Source organism: Scomber scombrus, chromosome 2 (genome assembly GCF_963691925.1).
Source record: "Scomber scombrus chromosome 2, fScoSco1.1, whole genome shotgun sequence".
NCBI lineage: Eukaryota > Metazoa > Chordata > Actinopteri > Scombriformes > Scombridae > Scomber > Scomber scombrus.
In genome coordinates, this window is record NC_084971.1 from 16,507,641 (window position 1) to 16,531,200 (window position 23,560).

Consider the following 23,560-nt stretch of genomic DNA (forward strand, 5'->3'; position numbering starts at 1 on the left):
TTTCTACAGCTTTTCTGCATAAATTTGCTTCATATCTACCTCTTCAAGTAGAAAACTCCTCTACACACACACCCCTCTCGTCCTTTCATCTGCTCTGTTCAGTATGCAAGGTTCCTGCTGTAACTAATCAAGCGAGTAATGGCTCATGTAAGAACCAGCAGAGCACTGAAACCTGACGGGACGGAGGGGGGGGACCAGCGGGTGATGGAGGTGGAGAGGAGTATGGGGAGACTCAGCAACCTCATCTACCAGTAGAAAGAGATCAATGAGTAGCTTCCAGTGTGTTGTGTGTCCATATGTGCTGCTGTGTACACGAGAGGCAGTCAATGAAAGAAATGATGTGTGACGAGCAGCAAAGATGCAGAGGAAGTGATTGGGCTCATAGACATATAAGGGGAGTGGATTATGAGACAACACCTTTCCTTCACCGGAGCATAGGACACATTAAGGTCCATTTCTCAATGGACTATTTACCAAATTGACCTTGGCAGTGTTCATTTCTTTGAGTAGTCTCTTATGCTCTAAACATCTTTCACTCAGACAAAGTGAGCATTGTTGTTATCTCTCTGCTTGCTTCCAAACACGTTTCACTTCCGCCTACACTTGCTTTTATTTGTCTCTGTTGCCCCTCTTTATCATCCATCTCTCCTACTCTGGGGATGAAGTGATGGATAGAGAAATAGTCGCTGAAGCACTCTGCGACTGCAAGGCAGAAATGTAGATTGGTTACATTTTATTTTAATTATCCTTGCTACACTTTTTTCAGAAAGGCCAAGTCATCAGCCGGAGATAAATCAGGTCGATAATATCTTAGCAACTGATTAGGTATTTTTAGTTCTGCTTCACATGTGATGCATGTTCTTAAATGCTTTAGATCACTGGCTTAGACTCGCAGCAGCAAGTACAAAGTTGGAGATGTGTGTTTGTGTGTGCATGGTATTTAGCTGCTAACGTGCCGTGTAATCATTTCAAAGTGAAACCAAACAAAAGTAGAACATGCGACTTCAGAACATGAATTTACAAGCAGCATAGTGGGTGCTGATTTTATGCATGAAAATATATGCACATAAATTCTTTGAGTGAGATACATATTCATGCCAAAAAAACAATCTAATCTATTTAGCAATGGGTGAAAAATGTCAAATACAGTTTTGTGTGTTGATTTCATGACTCTAAATAAGCAACAGAGGAAAAAGCAAATGCCACACTTAAGATCATTGTTACTCTTTGGATAAGAAAATCATGAAGGAATCTTTCTGAACAATCTTTCCTAACATGATTTCAGCGTAAGAGATGGGGCACAACATCCACAGTCCTCGTTCTGTGAAAAAAATCTTCCAAATGACCAGTCTTTTTGGTATGAAATTCCCTCTTTGTATTTAGACTGACTTTATGAATCTATTCTTTAAAATGAGAACTGAGAGAAAACACAAAACAATTCTGATGCTTAGAATAGGAACATTATTAATGTTGGAAGCCTTTCAAGGCTATGAATGACTTCTTAACAGACTCTGATTTCTAGCGCCTCACCGATATACTCAATATGTCCCATGTTTACTGGAGTTTGTTCTTAAGAGCTAAGATACATAGAATTTAAGTTTTAACTATTGCATTAGAGCTTCGAGTATGTTCCTTTCCCCTCCTTTAAACCTCTTACATTGAATCTTACCGTTGAACTGGGCGTATTGGTGCCATATCCTGAGGAAGGCAGGGAAGCCAAGGACCATCTACGACCATCAGCCCTGAGACAAAAAATGACAAAATCCCACAATTATAAACGTGAAAAAAGGATAACATATGTTAGAATCGAAAAGTATGAACGTTGTTTTTCTCTATCTCTTTTGCCAATATCAGTTACTATGTTCATCTTTCCAAACAACACTATGTGCAGTTATACTGAGGCAATCCCACCACCTTAACTTCCTCTCAATCTCTATCCAATTACACTTTTGCTCCTCTTATTCCTTTCTTACCTCAGGCCTCCTCTGGCCATCCCAGAATCTAACACTTCCTCTGAGTGAGTGATGGGGGTTATACAGTACCTTTGGTCAAAAACCTGGCACCTCCACTCATTCATGTTAGTCTTATGTCACACTTTAGTTACACAGACACTTTGGGAGCAGCGTACTGTAGGACAAAGACCAGACATGGCATTCAGTTTGAATGCGTGTGTGTGTGTGTGTGTGTGTGTGTGTGTGTGTGTGTGTGTGTGTGTGTGTGTGTGTGTGTGTGTGTGTGTGTGTGTGTGTGTGTGTGTGTGTGTGTGTGTGTGTGTGAGGGTGGGTTGGTGTGTTCAGAGTTTCACTGTATGTGTATGTGAACAAATAATCCTAACAACAATTTTACTCAACTACTCCACACCATTCTTAGAAAGTTGCAAGTGTGACTTGCGTGAATAAAAGAGAGATTCCAACCTTCTCGAAGAGGCGAAGGAAAAGTGGGCAGGTCCACTCGGTGAGAAGTTGCGCGGGCTGTCCAGTGGACTGCTTCCTAATGACACACATGTGGACAGAAAACAGACACTGTGCGTTATAGTTCAGGATCATAATAATATCATAATAAAGTTTATATGCATAGAAGTGCCTTTCAAAAATAATGTTACAAAGTGCTTTACAAACAACAAACATTAAAAACTGGAATACAGGAATGAAATCAAAAGGAAGATGTAAAAAAAAGCAGATCAGTTAAAAATCTACTGAGATTTTATATCCCCATGCCTCCAAAAGTTGTTGTGTTTCCTGCTGCAAGAACACACTGATTGCTGCAGTTTATTCTGTCCTCTTGAGGCAAACAAAGCTCTGAAACTCCAGTAATAGAAAGTGAAAAAAAAGATTGATGAAAACAGGGAGCTTCTGATTACAGCATGCATGAGTCTCAGTAAGTGAGAAAAAACAAAAAAAACAGTTAAACCACAGAGTGCTTATGTTGCAAATGGGATTTTTCACGTTAGCCTATAAAATGTTTATTTTTTATCCCTTTTTTAAAGTAAAAACTGTTAAAATACAAATAAAAAGAAAACAAAAGTATAATCTTGGACTGTATTTCTCTAACTTCTACATACTGACCTATGTGTCCAGGCAGTGGAGAGTGGGGCCGTGGCAGCGTGGGGGATGTACTGGTCAGTATGAGGCTTTTCCGGTTACTGGTTCTGCAACTAGAACATATATGAGAACAAAGATCAGGTCAATATTTGTCTTCATTATATTTAAGGCTCCATCGATACCGGAAAGATGACAGTTGGCACACACCACTCAGTGACCCCCTGGGTTAATGAATATACTGTGTCACTGTTTGACTGTGAGCCTGTGTGCTGTTACTTGTCACTCTGAGTGAATGTATAGCCTATAGTAGACTCTGCATGCTTTTTCTCTTGAGTACAGTATGTCTCTTTGTGCCATAATATGAGACTTTATTGACATCAACCCACCCACAGGGAAGCAACAAAGATTTTTAATTTCCTCCAGGTCCAGCCCCATGGTGAATGCCGCCATGAAATATAATGGCAGGGGTGATGAGGCGATGGAGGCACAGAGCGACAGACGGAGAGGGAGAAAAAAGCCGGGGAGGACGGGTATAGAGCATATCGAAGAACTGAAATTATTGAACCGTAAAGGCTTCACTTGCTGCTCCTGCTGCCACCAGCGGCTGTGTCTCTTAACGATTTCACACACACATAAACACACACACAAACACACGCACACACACACACACACACACACACACACGGGTTATTGTCTTACATAACAGACCATAAAGTGGAAAGTGGATTTTTTCAGGTGTTATTTTCATGTGTGGATTGGGTTTGCTCACAGGCCTTTAGTGTCAGTGTGCTTCGCTGGAGTGCCTGTCAGGCCAGATTTTGCAGAGCTGAACCACATCTGACAAACAACACAAGTTTGCTCGGCATTGCATCAGCCAGCACGCTGCTCTACATCTGTGCAGGAAGTGCAGCAAAATCAGAGATGCGCAGCACACGCAAAAATAAACAATGCACAGTCACACAAACACACATTGGTTACTTGATATATCTTAGTCTCTTGCAGTCCTCCCACTTCCTCCCACTTCCTCCCTTTTCCCTCCTTATCTCAGCTTCTTTTTGATGTGAGTCTCCAGCAGTTGTTTACTAGCTCTCTAAGACATCAAACCCCTGGCAGGATTTTATCGGTGGCAGTACGCCTCTGTGGGCACCAGCTGAAGGAGAGCTTGTACTCAACCTTGCAGAACAGAGGAGGAGCATATTGAAATATTTAAGGGAAATGCATTAGCTTTGGACAGAGAGCTGGAAGTGGCTTAACACCATCCTTCACTGCAGCTCTCAGAAGATGAGAACAGAGGAGGAGAGGAGGAGGAGGAAGGGGAGAGGGTGATGGCGGGTAGAGAAAAAAAAAGAGCAAAACAAAAACTGATTTCCTTTCAGTGTCCTTTTTTTCCCCTTCTTCTGCCATAGTTAAACTCCTGAACCTGCCTACAGTCTCCTTCCATTTTACTGGATACTTAAGCTGTAGTCTCTCAAATTCACATTTTTCTTTAAATTTCTGCTCTTTCTCAATCAAGGGCTGAATCACTTGAGCATACATTAGGCAGACTTCACTCTGGAGCATATTCTTAGCTTTTGATTCATGATTCATCGAATCTACAGCAGCTCCACCAGCAAATCGTCAAATGGCAGTGATTCACATCGAGGTGAAGTGGCTAATTTTGCAAACCACATAGCATAGAGAAAGGGGCTTAATCTTACCTGACTTGTTTCTGTGACTTTTTCTTATTGCTCATTATTCTCAGTCTCAATATGTCTCTTCACCATCCTTTGATAACTCTTCACTCGCCTTTATTTCTCCATCCTTTTTCTGTTTCCCCCACCCCACGTCCTGCTTTATTCTCACTCTGCTTTCTCTTTCTTCAAAATTAACACGCTGAGCAAGGAAGAAGTGAAATGTGCACAGTCAAGACAACTCATTCTTCCTCTTTAAGGTTTATAGAGTCGACCAAACTATTAAAGACAGTACCAGAATGAAAAACCCACTGGGGCAAAGCAATCTAATCTCCCCACAAAGCCAGAAGTCTCTGGCAGCCACTATGCTTTATAAAATTATTATCTTAAATGAATTCTGCAAAAGGGCATCTTGCCCAAAGCATTTCTATAGTTTAAAAGAAAGGTTAAATAGGAGTGCTGCTATTTACTCTATACTCCAGCAGCCAGTCACATATTTATCATCAGTAAAGGTCACATTAAGAGTCCTGCTACTTGTGTTCCTGCGAAAGCTATGAAGAGAGCACAAATAATAGAAGCAACAGGGGGAGAGAGGATCCATCTGTGAACACTGTAATATCTGTTGTATTCCCAATGTATGCTGTTATTTTGTGATGAAGTGATCTGAACTTTACTCAACCTGCATTTTAAGACTTCTGCTTCAGTCTGTAATTTACTCAAGTGGACGTGGTGTTTTAAATTGGAATTATACCCATTACTCAACAGTGTATTGTGGCTACACTGCACACTGGTTTATTTTGTTTGCTTATATTGGATAAATTGGAAGGAAAATATGACATGAAATGCCTTATTAAGCCTGCAGTAACAACAACAAGCAGTAAACACAGCATTGACACATAATCACCTTGGATTGTTAGTGTTAGAAAAGGGTTGCAAGTTTACACATTCAGCAACATTTGCCTTCATTAGAAGTCATGTTTCTGGTCACCTGATTTATGTAGGTCCAATTTGAACTCTCGTTTTACCTCTGTTTTTCTTTCCATCACCTCCTGAGGGAAACATTTTGCTCTTCAGCTGCTAAACGGAATGCTATGTTTACCAGCCAGACGCTAACTTTGTTCATTCATTCATCTTTTAACCACTTGTCCTCTAGAGGGTAGTGGGTTAAAAGATGAATGAATGAACAAAGTTAGTGTCTGGGTACATCCTAGACAGGTCACCAGTCAATCACAAGAAAACTCCAGCATCTTTAATATGTCACCTGTGTGCATCTGCATGTGTTGCACATTACTCCAAAAGCAACGATAATTTATTATAATTGTTATAGAAATACTTCAACAAAAGCCACGTTAACTACATTTAGCCAATTATAAACTTTATGTAATAAGAAAAAAGACCACAAAACAGCAAGATATGTGTTTTAAAAGACAACTCCTCTGATTTAGCATCAGACAGTTATAACGCTGTTTTATTCCATGCATTTTTCTTACTTGTGAACACCTGGCACCTACATTACCCATGCAACCTCCACTGACCATTGACAGTTTGTTTGGAGATTTGGGTGTGTTAGTGCTGGTAGTGACTAATGTAGCTTTGAGCAGCTAGCCTCAAACAGAGATAAGAAGCAGGCCAACAGAGATCTGTTAACCTTACTTTTTTTCTAACTCCACACCCCCAGATGTTTCTCACTTTCAGACTTGTAGTCTCCAAATGCAACAATGCTTTTAACAGCTTTTATCTTTTATCATTTTTGGAGCTACAAAAGACTTCATATAAAAATGTATATGTGTATGTATAAAAGTAGCATTTCCCTTCACTCCCTTCTTTCACCAAGAACAATACTGGGGCAACGCACTGTATAGGACTTCATATTAATGTCTCTTATCCTCTTTCTAATTCGCTGTCATGCCCTCCAATCCATTCTTCTTAATTAGCAGTAACAGAATGGCAGCCAGTGAAGGTTACAGGACAGGAGCTATAGGTGGCTGTAAGGGCTTATGGCTAACAAGCTGTAGATTCACTTGACTGGAAAAGCAAAGAAGATAAGAGAGGTGGGAATGTGTTTCTGGTGTAGGGCATAATGTGTGTGTCTATGTGTGTGTAAATGTGACTTTAAATCACTCTGTCATGGTTATGGCCATGCAGCCCGGCCTCTTCCTCCCCCAATCTGGTTAAGTGTGTGTGTGTTTACGTGTGTATGTGTGTGTGAGGTATGGAAAGCGTTAGTATGCTGCACGTTTCCATCTTAGAATCATAAATCTGAAGCTATGTCTAGTTTCGTGGTCAAATACAAACACGTTGTCAGTTCACAGCCAAACAATCCTGCACTTCATCATCCAGCAACTCCTCTGTTTTCTGACAGATGGTGATCTTTGGATTCATTCAGTCATCCACTTACGCATAAATGAATTTTGAGCAGAAAACTGAATCTGAAAACGAGACACTTTACATTTCAATATTCATACCTATTCAAATCAAATTAGGTTAATCAAGAACACATTTTCTCCAACCATAATGAATTGACCAAGAAGAAAAATGAAAAGTATTGAGAGAGGGAGGCGGACTGGTGATGGGGAATGTACAACGTTGCCATAGCAACACATTTAGAGTCACATTCAAAAGAAGCAAACAGTGACATCTCCTACTGTTTTCGTTCTTTTCTATTTTCACCAGAGCACACAGTGAAAAAAATGCCAGTTGTGTTAAACAAATAAAATAATGTAGGTGAGCATCAGAACGAATTTAAGGCTGCGGAAACTATAAAAAAATAATCTCAGCCTGCAGGGAAACACAACACTGTGAATCATTGTCTGTTGAAACAACTGAGCCAAACAGTATTTGTGCGTTTTTTTGTGGCTGCCAGTCTTATAATCCATCATAATCCATTGTGTAATCCATCATGCCGGCTCAATCTGTGTGTGACAGAGGAGTAGTGGTGAGGCGCATGGCGCTGTCAGTCAGACAGACTATGATTCATCGGGGTCAATGGTGCATGCTACTATTGTGTGGACCTCTGTTGACAGCCACCGGAGCTGACAAGAAAGCTGAAAGTGTGTCCACTGAAACAACTTTTTAAAACATGATAAAGAAAGACAGTGTATAAGTGTGATAGTGTCAGTTGTGTGTGGCTGAATCTGATAAAAGCTGCCGGCAAACCAATGTTTTTTCTTTTTTAGATGCAGGTGGTTTTTGTGTCTAGTTGATCTCAAGCAGCCCCTCCAGAATAATAAACAGTGACATGGAAGAGAGGGAAAGAAACAAACACACGAAGACATTAGCCTAATAAATAAACTAAGGCTGTTTGAGAGAAAAGCCAGTGTCTGATGAATTATTTGTTTTTATCAACATGATGATAAAATGTTAATACTGAACATTCACAAAATGCCACTCTTGGCCACTAAAGCATTATTTACTTATTTATGGTCAATTTAAGCAGCTCAAAGACCTTGGCTAAGGTTAGAGAAAGATGTTTACACTATAGTCCACTACGTATATTTGTGTGTTCTATTTCTGATTATCTAAATTTATACAATATGAGGTGTCCTCAAATATTACATGATAAGGACACTAATTTCAGCTAACAATCCCACAATGCAACTGTATTTATATAAACAACAAAACAACGTTACAAAGTCCTTTCCATAAAATAAAATAAAACATAGAGGCAAACAGTTACAATATAATCCTGACAAGGAAAACGAGCAGCACATAATGAAAAGAAGAGGCAATTAAGATTCTGCAGTAATACGTAAAACAATAAACGAAAACCATAAAACAGAGATGAAATATAGAATAAAGAAGAGGGGGTGTAGAAGGGGGTGATATGTACAATAAGAGGGCTTTTTTTTATTTTTTATAAAAGTGAGTCTTAAGAAGTGATTTGAAAGATTAAATTGATTTTGCTTGCTTGGGGCTTCCACAGCTGAGGGGACTGGGCCTTTTCAGTCCTTATGTAAATGCAAAAATTGTCATTGGTAAAAACAAAACAATGACACACAGAAACAGAAAGAGCCACAACAAAGACACAAACAAACATACACAGAAGTGACAGCAAGCAACCCTACCTGTGTCTCACTGCAGGGTATTGCAGTTTACTAAGACTAAACTTAAACCTAAAACCCTGTGGGAAAAAACATTTGAGTTAACTGAAAGAAAAAGAAAAATTACACTTTAAAAAAAGGAAAATTATTTGAAACATTATACTTACAAAACTGACTAAAATAAAAAATATCCAGAAAATGTCTTTAGTTTTAGTCTTTGCCAATTTGGTCAAATCTGTCAACTCAACAAGCATGAAGAGGCATTGATGCATGTTTATTGAGACTGTCTGAAACGTCTACATGACTGTGAGTCAACTGCCTTCACAAAGTGTTGTGTTTATATTGTAATACCTTTTCTGAACTTATTAAATCTTGCCCATAAAATGTCCCCCATATTATAAAAAAACTAATACTAAAACTAATAAAAACTCAACTGAAATGAGCAAACCCACTCTGGAAACTAACTGAAACTAAACTGAACCAAAAAGCAAAGCGAAAATTAAAAAAGTAATGAAGATAAAAACCCATTTAAAAAACAAAACTATAATAACTCACTGCTTCCAATCATGAAACCCAGGACTGTTATTGGCTACAACACTGTGGTCAGCTTGCTGTGGGAGGGTCAAAGGTTAAAACTGTGATAATGACTCATGGAGAAGCTTTGACGAGCAATTATCCCCCCGCAGGCCATCAGCTGGCACAGGGCCATTAGCCTCTCACACAGACATGTCTGTGAATGTGCACACACTCACAGAGAAACACATAGGCACTGTGATGTTCCCCTAACGCCGCTCCCAAAACTGTCTCCACTCATTACTGCAATATAAGTCATACAAACGATGGAAACAGGTCATTAAAACTACATACATGATGCTACTCTGATACTGATGAAGTGTCAGTTGTAAGACAGGATGGGACAACTGTATACAGTACCTGATCAATAATAAAAAAAACACACTAACTGCAGATTATGTTTGTCTTTAAAGGATCATTTTCAATTATTTCAATCTAGGTCTTCACTTAATTTCAATGTTGTACTCACCAAAGTTACTGCAGCAATCTGGGAGCACTGAAGTGAAATTGCTACAACAAACAGCCAAGCTCATCAAATTATTTGAAGGTAAAACTTAAAGCGAACACAGCCAAAATGTTATTATCCCTCATCGCATGGGTAAACTGTGTGGGCACAACTACAAGTATGATGGGTCAAAGTCGTAACTGGAAGTAAGTCTGAAGCTGTAAAGAATGTTTAACAGACAGTCTGGCTGATGACACATTATTTGGCAAACCTCGAGGTTTATATAAAATGTCTATGATTGTGTGATTGCTCATTTTTCTTGCATTGCTGGAGTTATTTTTAGTTGTTGTAGTCGTTGCTGCATACTGAGATGACTCAGCTAATGACTTGGAGAATACTGTGTTATTACAAATATGAATGACAATAAAAATCATTTAATTCTAAAACAGACAAGATTTTTGTGTAAAAATGCTCCAATAATACAGATAAATGACAACAGAACAGAGTGTCCTGTTTCTGCCAATAGTGCTCAAATGGATTTGCTAAATAAAACTAAAGAGGAAGTGACAGAACAACACCCAGAACAGCTCTCACAAACATTTGGTTTGAAACTAATTCACATATTAACGCCTTGAATGTGAAAATCATCACTACTTTCTGTTCTGATCCTCAATCAATAAATTAGGGATTATTCTATTTTCTTATTGTCAACAAATCTCATGTGCAGAGTCAAACTAACAATGAACTGATTGTACTTACAGGTACTGTGTGTGTATCCAAAGCCTCATATATCTTATTCTCCTGTGCTGTATAGCTCTATTGTTGTACAAAAACTAATAAAAACACAACAATGAACTAAACCTCTGCACTGGGTGACATATTCCTTCATTACAAAGAAACAGCGATGACATGATCACGGCTCAGCTTACAGAGCTTCACTAGCTTGTTGTGCCACATATCACAACCTCTTGACTTTGTTTGAGCTTGTAAATTGTAAAGAACTAAGTCGTTTTATAGCCTGTAAACATGATCAACAGCCATAATCTTTAAGTGTGGAATTCAGCTGACTGAAAGATGTTACAGATTTGGTTTCAAAAAAATGGATTCACCTGAAATCTAGACTCATCATCCTCAGTGAAAACAAAACCCATCAGTATATTGTAGTATTTTTATAATATCCTCCTTAATTATAATTTACTTTTAAATAAAAATCTCTATCACTCACTGTCACTCTCTCATTTTCTTCATTCTCGTTTATGAACACACATTCACAAGCCGAGGACACAACACCCTCTGAACAGACAGTTTACACAGTAGTTAACTTCATTATGTTTGTTTCACCCTTTGTAATTATTTCCTGGCTTCTCCTAACGAGGGTTGCCTCCTGCCCTCTCATCTCCTCTCCTCCTGCGAAGCTCTGACCACAAACAAAAAAGGCCTCTGACGGGTTTATAATATAACCCTGACAGCTGAGCACATTCATTATAACAGACAGCCACTGATAAGAACACAGCAGCGTGGACGATGAGTCGTTCAAACACAGCGGCTCCATATTACTCTGAATCAATTAAAGGAATGAGCCAGATCAGAATGAAGAGTCGACACTGACGGCCTGATAGCACATCATGAGGGGAAATGTAACCATCTGGTGTGGGGTGTGTGGGTTTTTCCCCTGTGTGTGTGTGTGTGTGTGTGTGTTCATGCTGTCATGTGTGTGTGCATGCTGATTATCCATTTGCATACACATGAGAGCCTGTGACAGGTGCGAGTGAGAGCTCGTGCATGCTTAATGTGTTTTACCTCACAGATTATCAACTGTGTGTGTGTGTGTGTGTGTGTGTGTGTGTGTGTGTGTGTGTGTGTGTGTGTGTGTGTGTGTGTGTGTGTGTGTGTGTGTGTGTATCTGTCTGTCAGTCAGTAGTGTCATCTTCTGCACTAAGTGCTGACTCACAGGGCACACAGGACACCAGACCTTCCTGGTGGTTACACCATCGATCCATCCAGGCTCACTTCCTGTCAGGTGACATCTCTCTCTCTCTCGCTCTGTCTGCCTGTCTCTCCCTCGGGACCTCTTAAAGGCTCCATGAAATGGAAGTTTAGTTTCTGTACTGTGTTGTATTTCCCAGTGAAACAGAACATTTTATACAGTTACAAGAGGGGTTTTAAATCAAATAATTTGTGAGTGGACCTTACAGAGTTGAGTGTGATACGGAGCTGCATAGGACTGTTAGCTCCACACACACCTCCATCACCTGTTGTTAGATCAGGAGGGAGAGATGAAGGAATTATACGTCAGACATATTGCTTTGGAAATGAAAATGTTTTTGCCACATATCTTCCTAGCTCTCTCCATATTGCTCTGTTAGCGACTATGATCCACAAACAGAAGTGCCGTTTTATATGACGGGTGGGCTATCTACTCGCCCAAAGTCACATTTGATTGGATCAATTTTTGTAAACCCCCCTGAGTGCAGGATGAGTCATCGATCATTTGAAACCTTTTTACAGGGAGAGAAAAAATAGGGATTTTGATGTAAAAATGCTCTGATACTGAATTCTTTGACACATATTTGGCATATAACAAGAAATAAATTACCAATTAACACATGGACACAGGATTGAAACTTGGAAATTGTATTTTTCATTTCATAAGGCGTTTAATGGACGGGATAAATTGTTGCTCCTTTGAAATAGCTAAATTATGGAGCAACAGGCTGGTCCCTGTTAGTGCAGCCTATTACGCAACATCCGCTGTTCTTACTGACAGCATCCAAAACATCCACTGGGATCTGGATGGATCCCAAACTCGGGAAAGAGTCCAAATCAAGCCATGTGGGCAGATATATCAGGCACGAGGCGTTCAAATGGAGATTGAGATGATGATTGAGTGATGCTGACAGGCAGCATATGAAAGAGAAGTGAACAGGTGATGTGAAACAAAATAAGAAAAAGCAGAAAAAGAATTGACAGGATGAAACCATGAGAACATACAAATGATTGTCTTGGTGTTAGGGGTTTCTGCAGGGGTTAGTCACATGGCTTTCTTGTTGCTATGCAATGAAGTACGGAGAGACATAAATAGAGATGTTTGCTATTTGTTTGTTTGTTATTCCCCACGAAAGAGAGGCTAAGCAAGAAGGGGGGAAAGAAGATGACAAAGCGGACCAAAAAAGTAACAACCATAGCTTCAAAGTTGTACAAGGGATAGAAAAAACGTTGTTAAAGAATGAAGATAAAAAGGGAGAAGGCAGAAAATGGAGGTCACAGGAAAAAAGATAGTATACTGACTGAGTCACCAGGTTATTTCAGCCTGACAGAAAAACAGCAGTGATTTTGTCAATTCATGCTTTGACTAAGGGGCAATTCTTAATTTACAAAAGGGTTGGGTGCCACTTTGTTAAATGATAAAGGTATGTTTTGTTGTGACTTGTAGGTGACTGATTAGTTAATGAGCTTGTTAAATCGCTGAATAAAATGTTGGCTCGCACACTGCCTAAAATACTGATCAACTGGATGGATGATTGACATGCTGCTGACAGTCAGGCTGAATTTCTGGCTGAACTGTCTACCTAACTCACCTGACAAACTGATTTTATAGCAGACTGACTGAATGGCTGACTGATGAATAACAAAGTGACACTAAAGCCTGTCAGGGCTTGGAGCTGCTGAAACTGCGTCTACACAGGATACCTTATAGCCGTGATTTGAAGTATTTCATCTCAAGAGCATCCAACAGCTTCTATTATAAAAAATATAACACTGGACTGAAGCTGCTGCTGCTGCTGTGTTGCTGCCATACCTGTGTAGGTATGGTGTAAAGCTTGCTAATTACCAAGGTTAAACAACCATTTATCTGTCTACCCAGCACCTCTTTGCAACATCTCCGGCTACAGCACAAGTGCCCAGATACAGTGGTGGTGAGCAAAGCTATTAGTAAAGGTCTCTGTGACTCTGTGATGATATCACTAGAGGAAGTCACTGCTCCTGCTTGTTTGCTAATAAATAGTTACAGCATGCAGCTCCCTCCAAAGACACCGCTTTTCATAGTTACATTTCTGTTTATGTCATAGATTAAACATTTGAGAAACGTTATGTTTGTGAGCTTTATAGAGGTTCTGGTGAGTGTATTTTTGAACTTTGGAGAGAGACAGACTAGCAGTCCATATGCTAGACCAGGTGAATTGTAGACACATTCTTAAGCTATGTTAATGTCATATCAGAGTTACTGAAAAAATACTACAACTTGTAAATAGTCATAATTAAGACTGGGAACTTTGATATATTGCACATATGTGGAAGTCCCTAAAAAACAAATGTGGATGACTCATGTCACACAAAGTAAGTCACTAAAGGTAAAAATAAACAACTAAACTTAATGGATATACTGCTACAGTATATTGTCAATGCTCAGTATTGCAATACTCCAACTGTCTGAGTGGTCCGATGATGTGAACACTTGCAAGTCGTAACATAGGGATCTTTCCCATCTTCACCATCCATCCACTGGTGATGTGAAAGCGGCATTAACACACAGTCACGAGTGTGGCATCAATCATCTCATCTACCTCACAGAAAGAAAGCAAATAACTCAACAACTCATCTCCTACAGCTTAATTACTGCCAAGGTGTGAGGATTTTGCTAAATGACTGTCACAGCTTAACAAAACCTGGCAGCCTCTTGCCAACAATATAAAATCTTAAAATGAATCCTCAATGACCACTGTAGAGAGATTGGGGTTTTTTTCACCATTTCAATTTGCTTGTTTACCCCTTTTTCCACCATACCTGGCATTTGGTTGTGATATAGTGCATGTGTATATGTGTTGCGGTATAGGGGTGGGGTGGGGTTTAACTACAAAACGCAGTTCCTTAATGTTTTTTCATATTTTATATTCTCTGTGAACAAACCAAGGTTGGTTGGAAGAAGAAATTACCATCTCATGTTATTCATCTACAAAGCTTTACTGTTAAAACTTCCATCCTACCTCACATCTCTTCTCTCATTTAAATCTAGTAACTACTTAACCTCAGATGTCCCTCATGTTTGCACTAATGTTGGTAAGACTGGTTTCAGGTACGATTCACCTTTTAGATGGCATGCACCACAAACTTCAGTCCTCCATTCCTCTTGGAGCTTTTAAAGCTTTATAATCTGATGTTTGTAATGATTTTTGTAACTGTTTTTATTATTTCCTTGTTTATTGTGTAGTTGTGTTGTTTGTCTGCTGATTTTTGTCCAATGAATATTTCTTGTTCCCAGGTCTCTCTTGGAAAAAACATCTTAATCTCAATGACATTTCCTGACATAGTAAATAACATCAATAAAATCAATGTAACTTTAATGTCATGATGTCATCCATCCTTTTTCTCAATAGAACATATTTGAAGAGAAAGCATATTCCTTTAATGACTTGTTCTGGTCACTACACAACTCAATATCACTGGGTACATGACCTGGATTGATATGAGGATGATAAAACGTGACAAATGACTTTCCCCAAAATGCTATGTTTAGAGATTTTTTTTAGAATCATAGAAATAAAAGCTTAAGTCGACTTACAGCCTAGCTTACTATTTACTGAGCTGTTTAAACTAACAGATGATTCAGTAATATGGCTTACAAAGATTCACTCGTCCGTGACGCCCCACAGTCGGAGCACAGCACATGAATAGAACACAACAGGACTCAATACACATCCAGACCTCTATTTTAGTCACATCCCTTCACTCCAGACGAAGGTGTTGTCAGATGTCCTCTGAAGGTGTGAAAGTGTATCCCCAGGCAGAGTGATGCAGCAGGAAGTTGTGGCAGTGCAACGATTTGTCTGGATCTTTCTGCATGTGTCACTATCAGTGTCTCATCTGCTAGTTTCCTGTTTGTCTGCATTTGTCTCTCCATCTTTGTGACTGCTCCATTCTCAGCTCTCTCTGCAGTTACTGTATGTGGAGACCCAAGAGGTGCTGTGAATTATTACCATCATGACATTTCACTTTGTTCCTGCCATGACCTTATTCACAGCAAATGATCCGTAGCCATCACGTCATAAAGAATGAAACACTTACTTATGTGAGCAGCACTCATTTGCATGAGTGGAGATGCTCACAGCATGTCTAATAGACATTAGAAATGATTTAATCTGATTATGGATAATGCTTTTGGACCCATAAGAAACAAAGCCACAGCTTCCATTTCATAGTGGGGAGTTAAAAATGACATAGCAGTAGGAAGCTTAAATCAATATAACGTCTGCCGTAATACTACGAAACTTCAAATTATGACACCGATGTTTTTAAACGAGCTTAAAGAAACAGTGAGATGATTTATATGTGAATGAAACAGTTTTGAAGTTTTATGGTTTTTAAACAAAACTGCAGTTCCATCTTATCATTTGTCAAGATTTTTTACTTTAACAATTGTAAACTGAATATATTTGTTTTTTTGTACTGTTGGTAGGACAACACAAGATATCATATTGGCTTTCTGGAGTATTGAGATTTAGATTTTTCACTATTTTCTGACATTTTCTAGATTTACGTTCAAAAATTCAAGAAAATAATGCTCAGATTAATCCATCCAATCATCCATAACTTAAAGCTATATGTGGTATGTGATGATGTGACAAAATAGGAATGCCTTGGACAGAAGGTCAGAATTTGTCTGTTGCACTTTTAATGGCAGATATTAAACGAGTGTATGCTGCCTGGTGTTTGCAGATCACAGTAGACTGAGAGACACATGCTGAATGGTAAGGATTTAGTATTGTTTCTACTGTTTTGCATCACAGTTTTATCCCCAGTATGCTAACCAGTTCAATCTGAACGACTTAGACAACGCTGATGTCTTATTACCTCCTGCAGGAGTAAAAAAAAAAAAAAACTACATTTTTCTATGAAAAACTCTCTCTCTGGCTCTCTAATGGCTGTAATCACATATCCCAGCAATAAATTAATGGGTTGCAATCCGCAATAATTCAACATCAAGCTGCATGAACAGAAAACATTAACATCTACTGTAAAATGGCATATTGTGACATACATCTGTTTAGAAATACATTCCTCAGCAAATGGAGTTTTTTCAGTTGTCTTCTTAATAAGTCAGTTAACTTGTTAGACCACTGCACACTCTGAGGAATAATGAGGAAGACCATGAGATGTGATTAAACATTTTGTAAAAAGCTAAATGTCTTACGTTTTTTGGATTTTTTTGTTACCAAGGCCAACAATGAACTCTCCCACTGAAGTCTTAAAGTTATTTACATGAATGATACATGATAATAATCCATGTAAATGCATGAATTCATATTCAAACAAAAAAAAATAATGCATAAATTGTTAATGCATTAAAGGACAACACTAACTGTGTAACAGCAGTCCTCCTGTATAATTGTCACAATTACAGAGCGGCCTTAATAGTAACTACATAAACCTAACTATATATCCTAAATTGTTGCCGCAATATCAAAGATAAAGCACACAGAGTCTGTGTGTTTTGGTTAAGGCCATCCTGAACACCAGCCAGTAACAGATGGTGCTGTCATGGTACAAACAACAGGAGTAGAGCATGGAGAGAGTTTCCATGTTTAAAGCTGTGCTCTCCTATACCATCCTTCACTGTACAGCTCCTTCATTAAAAAGAGCAGTCGAGCAATGCAGACGCTTATACACATCATGATTTACATGTCAGTGAAGTAGGTATAGCTATGTTCTATGGTTTGTGCACACAGGGAAAAAAACAAGGAGAAATCTACACATATTCCTGTTTGAAGATAATTACAGACACTATACACAAACTATCTCTAACAGCCATCACACCATACTTCACTGCAACTGCGTGTTGGTGTGTTGCAGCTAAAGTACATAATTGTGGTACCTACTTAGAGGCTATCAGGTCCATCAGCATAATCTATGCTGCACTGAAGCTTAAAATAACCCGTATTACCTGTCACAGAGATCACAGCAACCTCACCAGATGGTAGATGTTTACAGGTCGAAACGACTGTAGCAAGGCAAGTGTTGTTTTTGTTATTAAATATTCAATGTAGTTTAATCTCTCTGTGGCACAGAGGAATAAGGAAGTTTGACCAAGTCTGATAGCCTATTATAATGTTTAAAAAAATGAACACTGTGTATTTCATGTGAAGAAATGTCCAGTGTTTTTTTCTTGAGATCGATCATTTGTGCTGCGCATCATGTATGAATGTAATGTGTATTAGGAAGATAATAATACCTCCATCTCTTATTTTGTCATACAGCTTCAGTCTCTCTATGCTCCTCTTGTTTCTCTGTCTCTCTTTCAGAATCTCAAAAGCCAAAACAAAAAAACCAGCAGAGTTTACCTCCAAGTGAAGAGAACAAGTGAGCAGAAGGGAAGAAGATGTACTGACAGAGAGACTGAGAGTGTATCATCTTGGGCTCGGTTAACCCCTGTAGGCTACTCTTAAAAGTAGGCTAAGACACTACTTCAGACTCTGTCTTTCATCCCACCCCGCTCTCTTCTTCCTGCAGCTCTGGTGCTTTCTTGTCTCGTGCCTCATATTCTTTCTCTCTCCCTCTCTCCCTCTCTTTCTCTCACTTATTTTTACTGCCTTCCTTTAGCTCAATCTGTTTGGGAGTGGGCACAAAGCATTATCTCTCTTAATTGCACACAGCCGGCCAAGGAAACACACATGCACACAAACACATGCACTAATATAGAACACCAACACACATACACAAACAACAGAGACCGATAAAGAGAGAAAGAGAATTAAAAAGTAGAATGAAAGAGAAATCAAGGATAAACGATCTGATTATATTTATAACTCAGAATTAGGGTTGGGTATCAGTTTTAATAAGGATTTTTTAAATTAGTGCCAATGCAGTATCTGAGATTCATCTCTGATACAAACAACTAATTAATGGATTGCTATGAAATTTAATACAGAGATTCATGTCCCCCTTCGGATGAATAGTAATAACGTTGGTGATCTCTTCACCTTAACTTTAGCATTACTCAGAAGGTCTAAATTTGAATGTGTCCAATTCACTAGTTTATGTCAATATTTGCCAAACTAATGGTATGCCAATCAGCCCCAGCTTGTGTTTAGTGCTAATAAGCAAATGTTAGCATGCCAACTCATGCTGTATAGTGTTATGTGCAAATGTGTTAGCATTTAGCTAGCACTGCCTAACAGAGCTGCTTATAGTAGAGCTTGTTGCACCTTAAGAACATAACATTAACAAACATACATACATACAGATATGTACTGAGTAAAAATATTTTACATTATGAAATGATGTTAATAAACTACATGAAACACATTTTTATTTTTTCTGTACTCATATTTCTTATTTCTCAACATGAACACTAGCACGAATATGTCTGCAATAAGCTCATATTCACTGCTATATCTCGCAGCTGATTTATCCATCTAGGTCTACTTGACAGCTTTTAATGCTCTGTGCCACGGACAAATGGCTGTCACTACCAAACAAGCACTGATGATTAATACATAGTCCTACTCCAAGTGGATACTAACAAATACAAAAATACAGCGCAATCAGGCCTAATGCTGAAATAATTAGTCAATAAATCAAAATAACAATAACAATTAAATGGCAACGATTTTGCTAATCGAATAATAATTGAAGTAATATATGGGCTCAAAGATTAAAATATTCATTGCTTCCAGTTTTTAAAATGTCAGGATGTTTTGCTTCTCTGTTTCAATGTGTAAATTGTATATCTTAAAGTTTTAGACAGGCAAACTACTTTCTTTAATAGTCAGTTAATCATATTAATTATAGAAAGATTGATGTGATAGTAAAATAATAGTTGCCATGATAATAACAATAAAGGATTAACTCTACACAAGTGAAATGTATAGATTAATATGATTTCATATATGTATAATAAATATAATATGATCTGCTAATACACATGACAATGCATAAACACACATTTGTTCAACAGACCTAAGAAACAAATAATTATGCTATGACACACACAGACATACAGACCCAAGTTCTTACAAGGTAACAGCAAAAACACGTACACCCTCATAAGAAAGCACACCCTTAAACAAACATTCCCATGCACAAACATGTTTTTTCTCATAAATACACACTCTGCATGGTGGCTGACAATAAGAGTCAGAGAGACTTTATTCTTGTTCATATACAGAATACATCCTGCTGTTCAGTCCCTGCACAGTGGGCGCAACAGTGGAGACTCAGACTAATCCCCCTGTGATCAGATGAGATGAAGAGAGCTAAAATGAAGCACCGCAGGAGGGGGCGGTGAGGGTGAGGATGTCGGGTAGGGAATGAAGGGAAGAGGGAGAGATGAAAATTGAGGAAAACAGATACGGGGTAATGTGAGCGAGAAAATGGAAAGCTGGGTGACGTTAGGGACAGAAAATAACAGCAAGAAAAGAGGTGGAGAAGATGGGAAAAGCCAAAAACAAGGTAATGTGAATGTGCAGAGACTCAAGTAAAAGCTAAAGTAGAGGAAAATTATAGTGGCTGATAGCAGTGAAGAAGAAGAGCGAGGATTTGGGGCAAGCAGACAGAACTGCCCACTGTTGGCTCTCCACTACACAAGCACTCCCTGGACACTGACAATTATGCGTTCACGTCATAATGCTATCTCTGATACACAGGCCACCACTAAAGCACACGCATACCTCTCTGTGCATGTGTGTGTATGCACGTGTGTATATGTGTATAAAGGGAGACACCACCAGCTCACGAGCTTTAATCTTAAACAGAATAAATCCTTGTGCACATATGCACCTATTCAATAAAGCTCAACGATGTTATAAATAATAGTCTGTTAAGAGCACTCGCGCACGCACACATGCACACACACACACACACACACACACACACACACACACACAAACACAAACACACACACACACACACACAAACACACACACACACACACAGATGCATAAGCAAACAAATTATCAAACCTTATTGTTCTTTAAAAAAGCCCTACAAGCTCATACTCATCAAATGTAAAGGCATACTGTACGATATTAACACACACATTACATATGTGTACACAAGTGCACGTTAAGACATCAAATACAGACATAAGCACATACACCATATTGCTGGAGCTAAATGGAGACAGGGACACAACTGTGAGACAGCACGACAGCTGGCAGGGACAACGGAAACATCACGGAAAAAACATACCGTCCACACAACAACCTCCTGCGATGAATATACTACATACTAACAACAGCAGGGCACCACAATGGACAACGGAGACAGATTGTTGCCATTTACCTTTTTGTGCGTCGGAACATGTTGCTAGCAGCGGAGGCTGTGTTGGCAGATGATCATGAGAGCAGCTGAGCCTCCACACACACACAGATAAACACACACACACACGTAGAGTCAAGAGACAGCAATTACACTCCACGCCGGCATGTCAGCCTCCTCTGGACAGTCAGGCACATTCACAGACACACACACACACTCTGCGATGTCTTGCCGTGACTCTGTACATGTGAGAGTGTGTGCAAGAGACAGAGAGCGAGAGAGAGAGAGAGAGAGAGAGAGAGAGAGAGAGAGAGAGAGAGAGAGAGAGAGAGAGAGAGAGAGAGAGAGAGAGAGAGAGAGAAGGAAATGTCAGCTGTGTCACAGAGAAAACAAGAGAATTAAAGAGAGATGAGAAGAGGTGGAGAAGAGGAGACAGAGAGAGGGAACAGGCTGCTGAGCATCCCTCTCAGAAGAAGAGAGGACTGTGGGGCTGCTCTCAAGGGTATCGTGCCAAGCCAGGAAGCGTAGAACGACAGAGCGAGGGGGGTGGGGGGCAGAGAGAGACAGAAAGAGAGGAGAGAGGGAGAGAGAAGAGGAAAAGGCTTGGGACAATTCAAACATATATACATACATATATATTTATATAGTATGAATAGTATGAATGAGAGAGAAAAACATTAGGAAAAACCAGTGAGAATGTAAGAACGACAGTGAGAGCCAACCTGAGGTGAAGAGATGAAAGAGCAGTGAACTGAAGACTAATGTGAATGACAAGACAGAGGAAAGGAGAGACAGCATGAGAGGAGGGGAGGGGAGGGGGAAAGCACTGCAAATTGGTTTGCCTGTGTGAATGTGTGTTATTCTGTGTGTTTTTGCATATGTTAAAGATGGCATATGAGCTTCATGAGAGAGGGTGACATCATTTTATAAAAAGGCCATGAAGGAATAAATATTGTTCTTACTGTCAACAAGATGAGTTGATCCTAATAAGTGTTGTCCGTGTAGTCAAAGTCTGATATAGTTTATTCCTCTGTGCCATAAATCTATATTTTTCTATATTTTTTGTTTTCTCCATGAAAAGACCAAAACAATAATTGTTTTAGTCTGTCTCAATACTTCAGTAGAGCACCTGAATCAACCTGCAGTGGAACATTTTGTAAGAAATACAGAGTCTAGCTGTTCTGGGAAATTACTGAGCCTTAAAAAAAGAAAATATGCATTTGTGAGTCTTCAATGGATACACATGAAAGCTGAGTGTGACAGACAGGTTTGGGAAGTCTAAAAGTAACGGGGTACAAATGAACATATTGTGGTTGTTTCAGAGCATTTATTGAAAATAAAAAAATAAGAATAAGGTCAGCCTCATTCTTTAAAGAAACACAGCCACCACAGACACACGTCTTTTATTCCATATAAAATATTGGATGAGCTCTGGCATCGTCTATTTGTCCTAGATATCACAGGAGCTGCTCTGCAATGCCCAGCCAAAGGAGATGTAATTTCTGTGTGTGTGTGTGTGTGTGTGTGTGTGTGTGTGTGTGTGTGTGTGTGTGTGTGTGTGTGTGTGTGTGCCCTCTCTCCTTCCCTCTGAAACAAATTCACCAAATGTTAAAGCTGACATGGGGTGACAGTTGCTCAGTAGTGCTGAGAGGAGTAATTCAATAATGGATGCTGTCTCTAATGTAGGAGTCTGGATGGATAAAATATACATGGGAGAGAAGTGACGGGGGAGGGGGGAAGGAGTGGTGGTAATATCACTGAGACACAGTGGGGAGTCATAGACAGGGATGGGTGGCATGATATCATATAGAAGACAAGGTGTGCATTGAGATATCTTTCAGGTGTTCCTGAAGCGTATCGACCCGCTCAGGATTTCAGTATTTTGTAGCCTGGATGTCCTTCAGGTCACTTTATTCTGTTACAAATGCCCAGTCATGACACTGGAGTACAAGACTCCAGCTCCACCCACAGGAGGATGTGTGTAGAAATATCCGACAGCAGCACAGGCGGGGGGGGGGGCGGTCAGCTCTCTCACGGTCAGAGAGAGCTGACCGTGAGCCTCCAGTTCCAGTGTCTCCTTCATGTCATGCTGTGACATCTGCCACCCCGCCACATGGGTCAAAGGTCATGGGCAAAGCACACCCGATGACAGCCGCCAGGGACACACATGCATGCTGCACACGCAGAGTTAATTGTGATAACACATGCGTACAGACACACATGCACAAAATATGAAATACCCCAGGCATGTACAAGTGAGGGTCTCTGCCCAGAAGAAGATGTATACAGAATACCGAGTAGACAACAACACACACCAATAAAAAATGAAGTAAAATAAAAGCTCTGCTCTATACAAGGAATTAAAGCCATGCTTCATACTATCAACATCCTGAATTGGCAGCACCCTCTGTGCAACAATAACATTTTACGTGATAATGTCTGATTCACATTCTGCTCACACATAACCAAAGAGGCCAAGCTGAAAGCAAAATTTAATTTTTTTAAAAAAATGTACGTACGGCAGCATTTGGACTACAG

At 39.4% G+C, this 23,560-nt stretch overlaps 1 protein-coding gene across 1 annotated transcript in view; it reads right to left on the reverse strand.

The window, feature by feature from the left end:
• Positions 1–23,560, reverse strand: part of mast1a (microtubule associated serine/threonine kinase 1a) — a 67,550-nt gene that overhangs the window by 30,867 nt on the left and 13,123 nt on the right. Inside the window, exons 3-5 of the mRNA XM_062427083.1 lie at positions 3,066–3,154; positions 2,415–2,490; positions 1,670–1,742 (exon numbers count right to left, since the gene is read on the reverse strand). Coding sequence (XP_062283067.1) covers positions 1,670–1,742; positions 2,415–2,490; positions 3,066–3,154 — 238 coding nt within the window. The remainder of the gene's footprint in view (positions 1–1,669; positions 1,743–2,414; positions 2,491–3,065; positions 3,155–23,560) is intronic.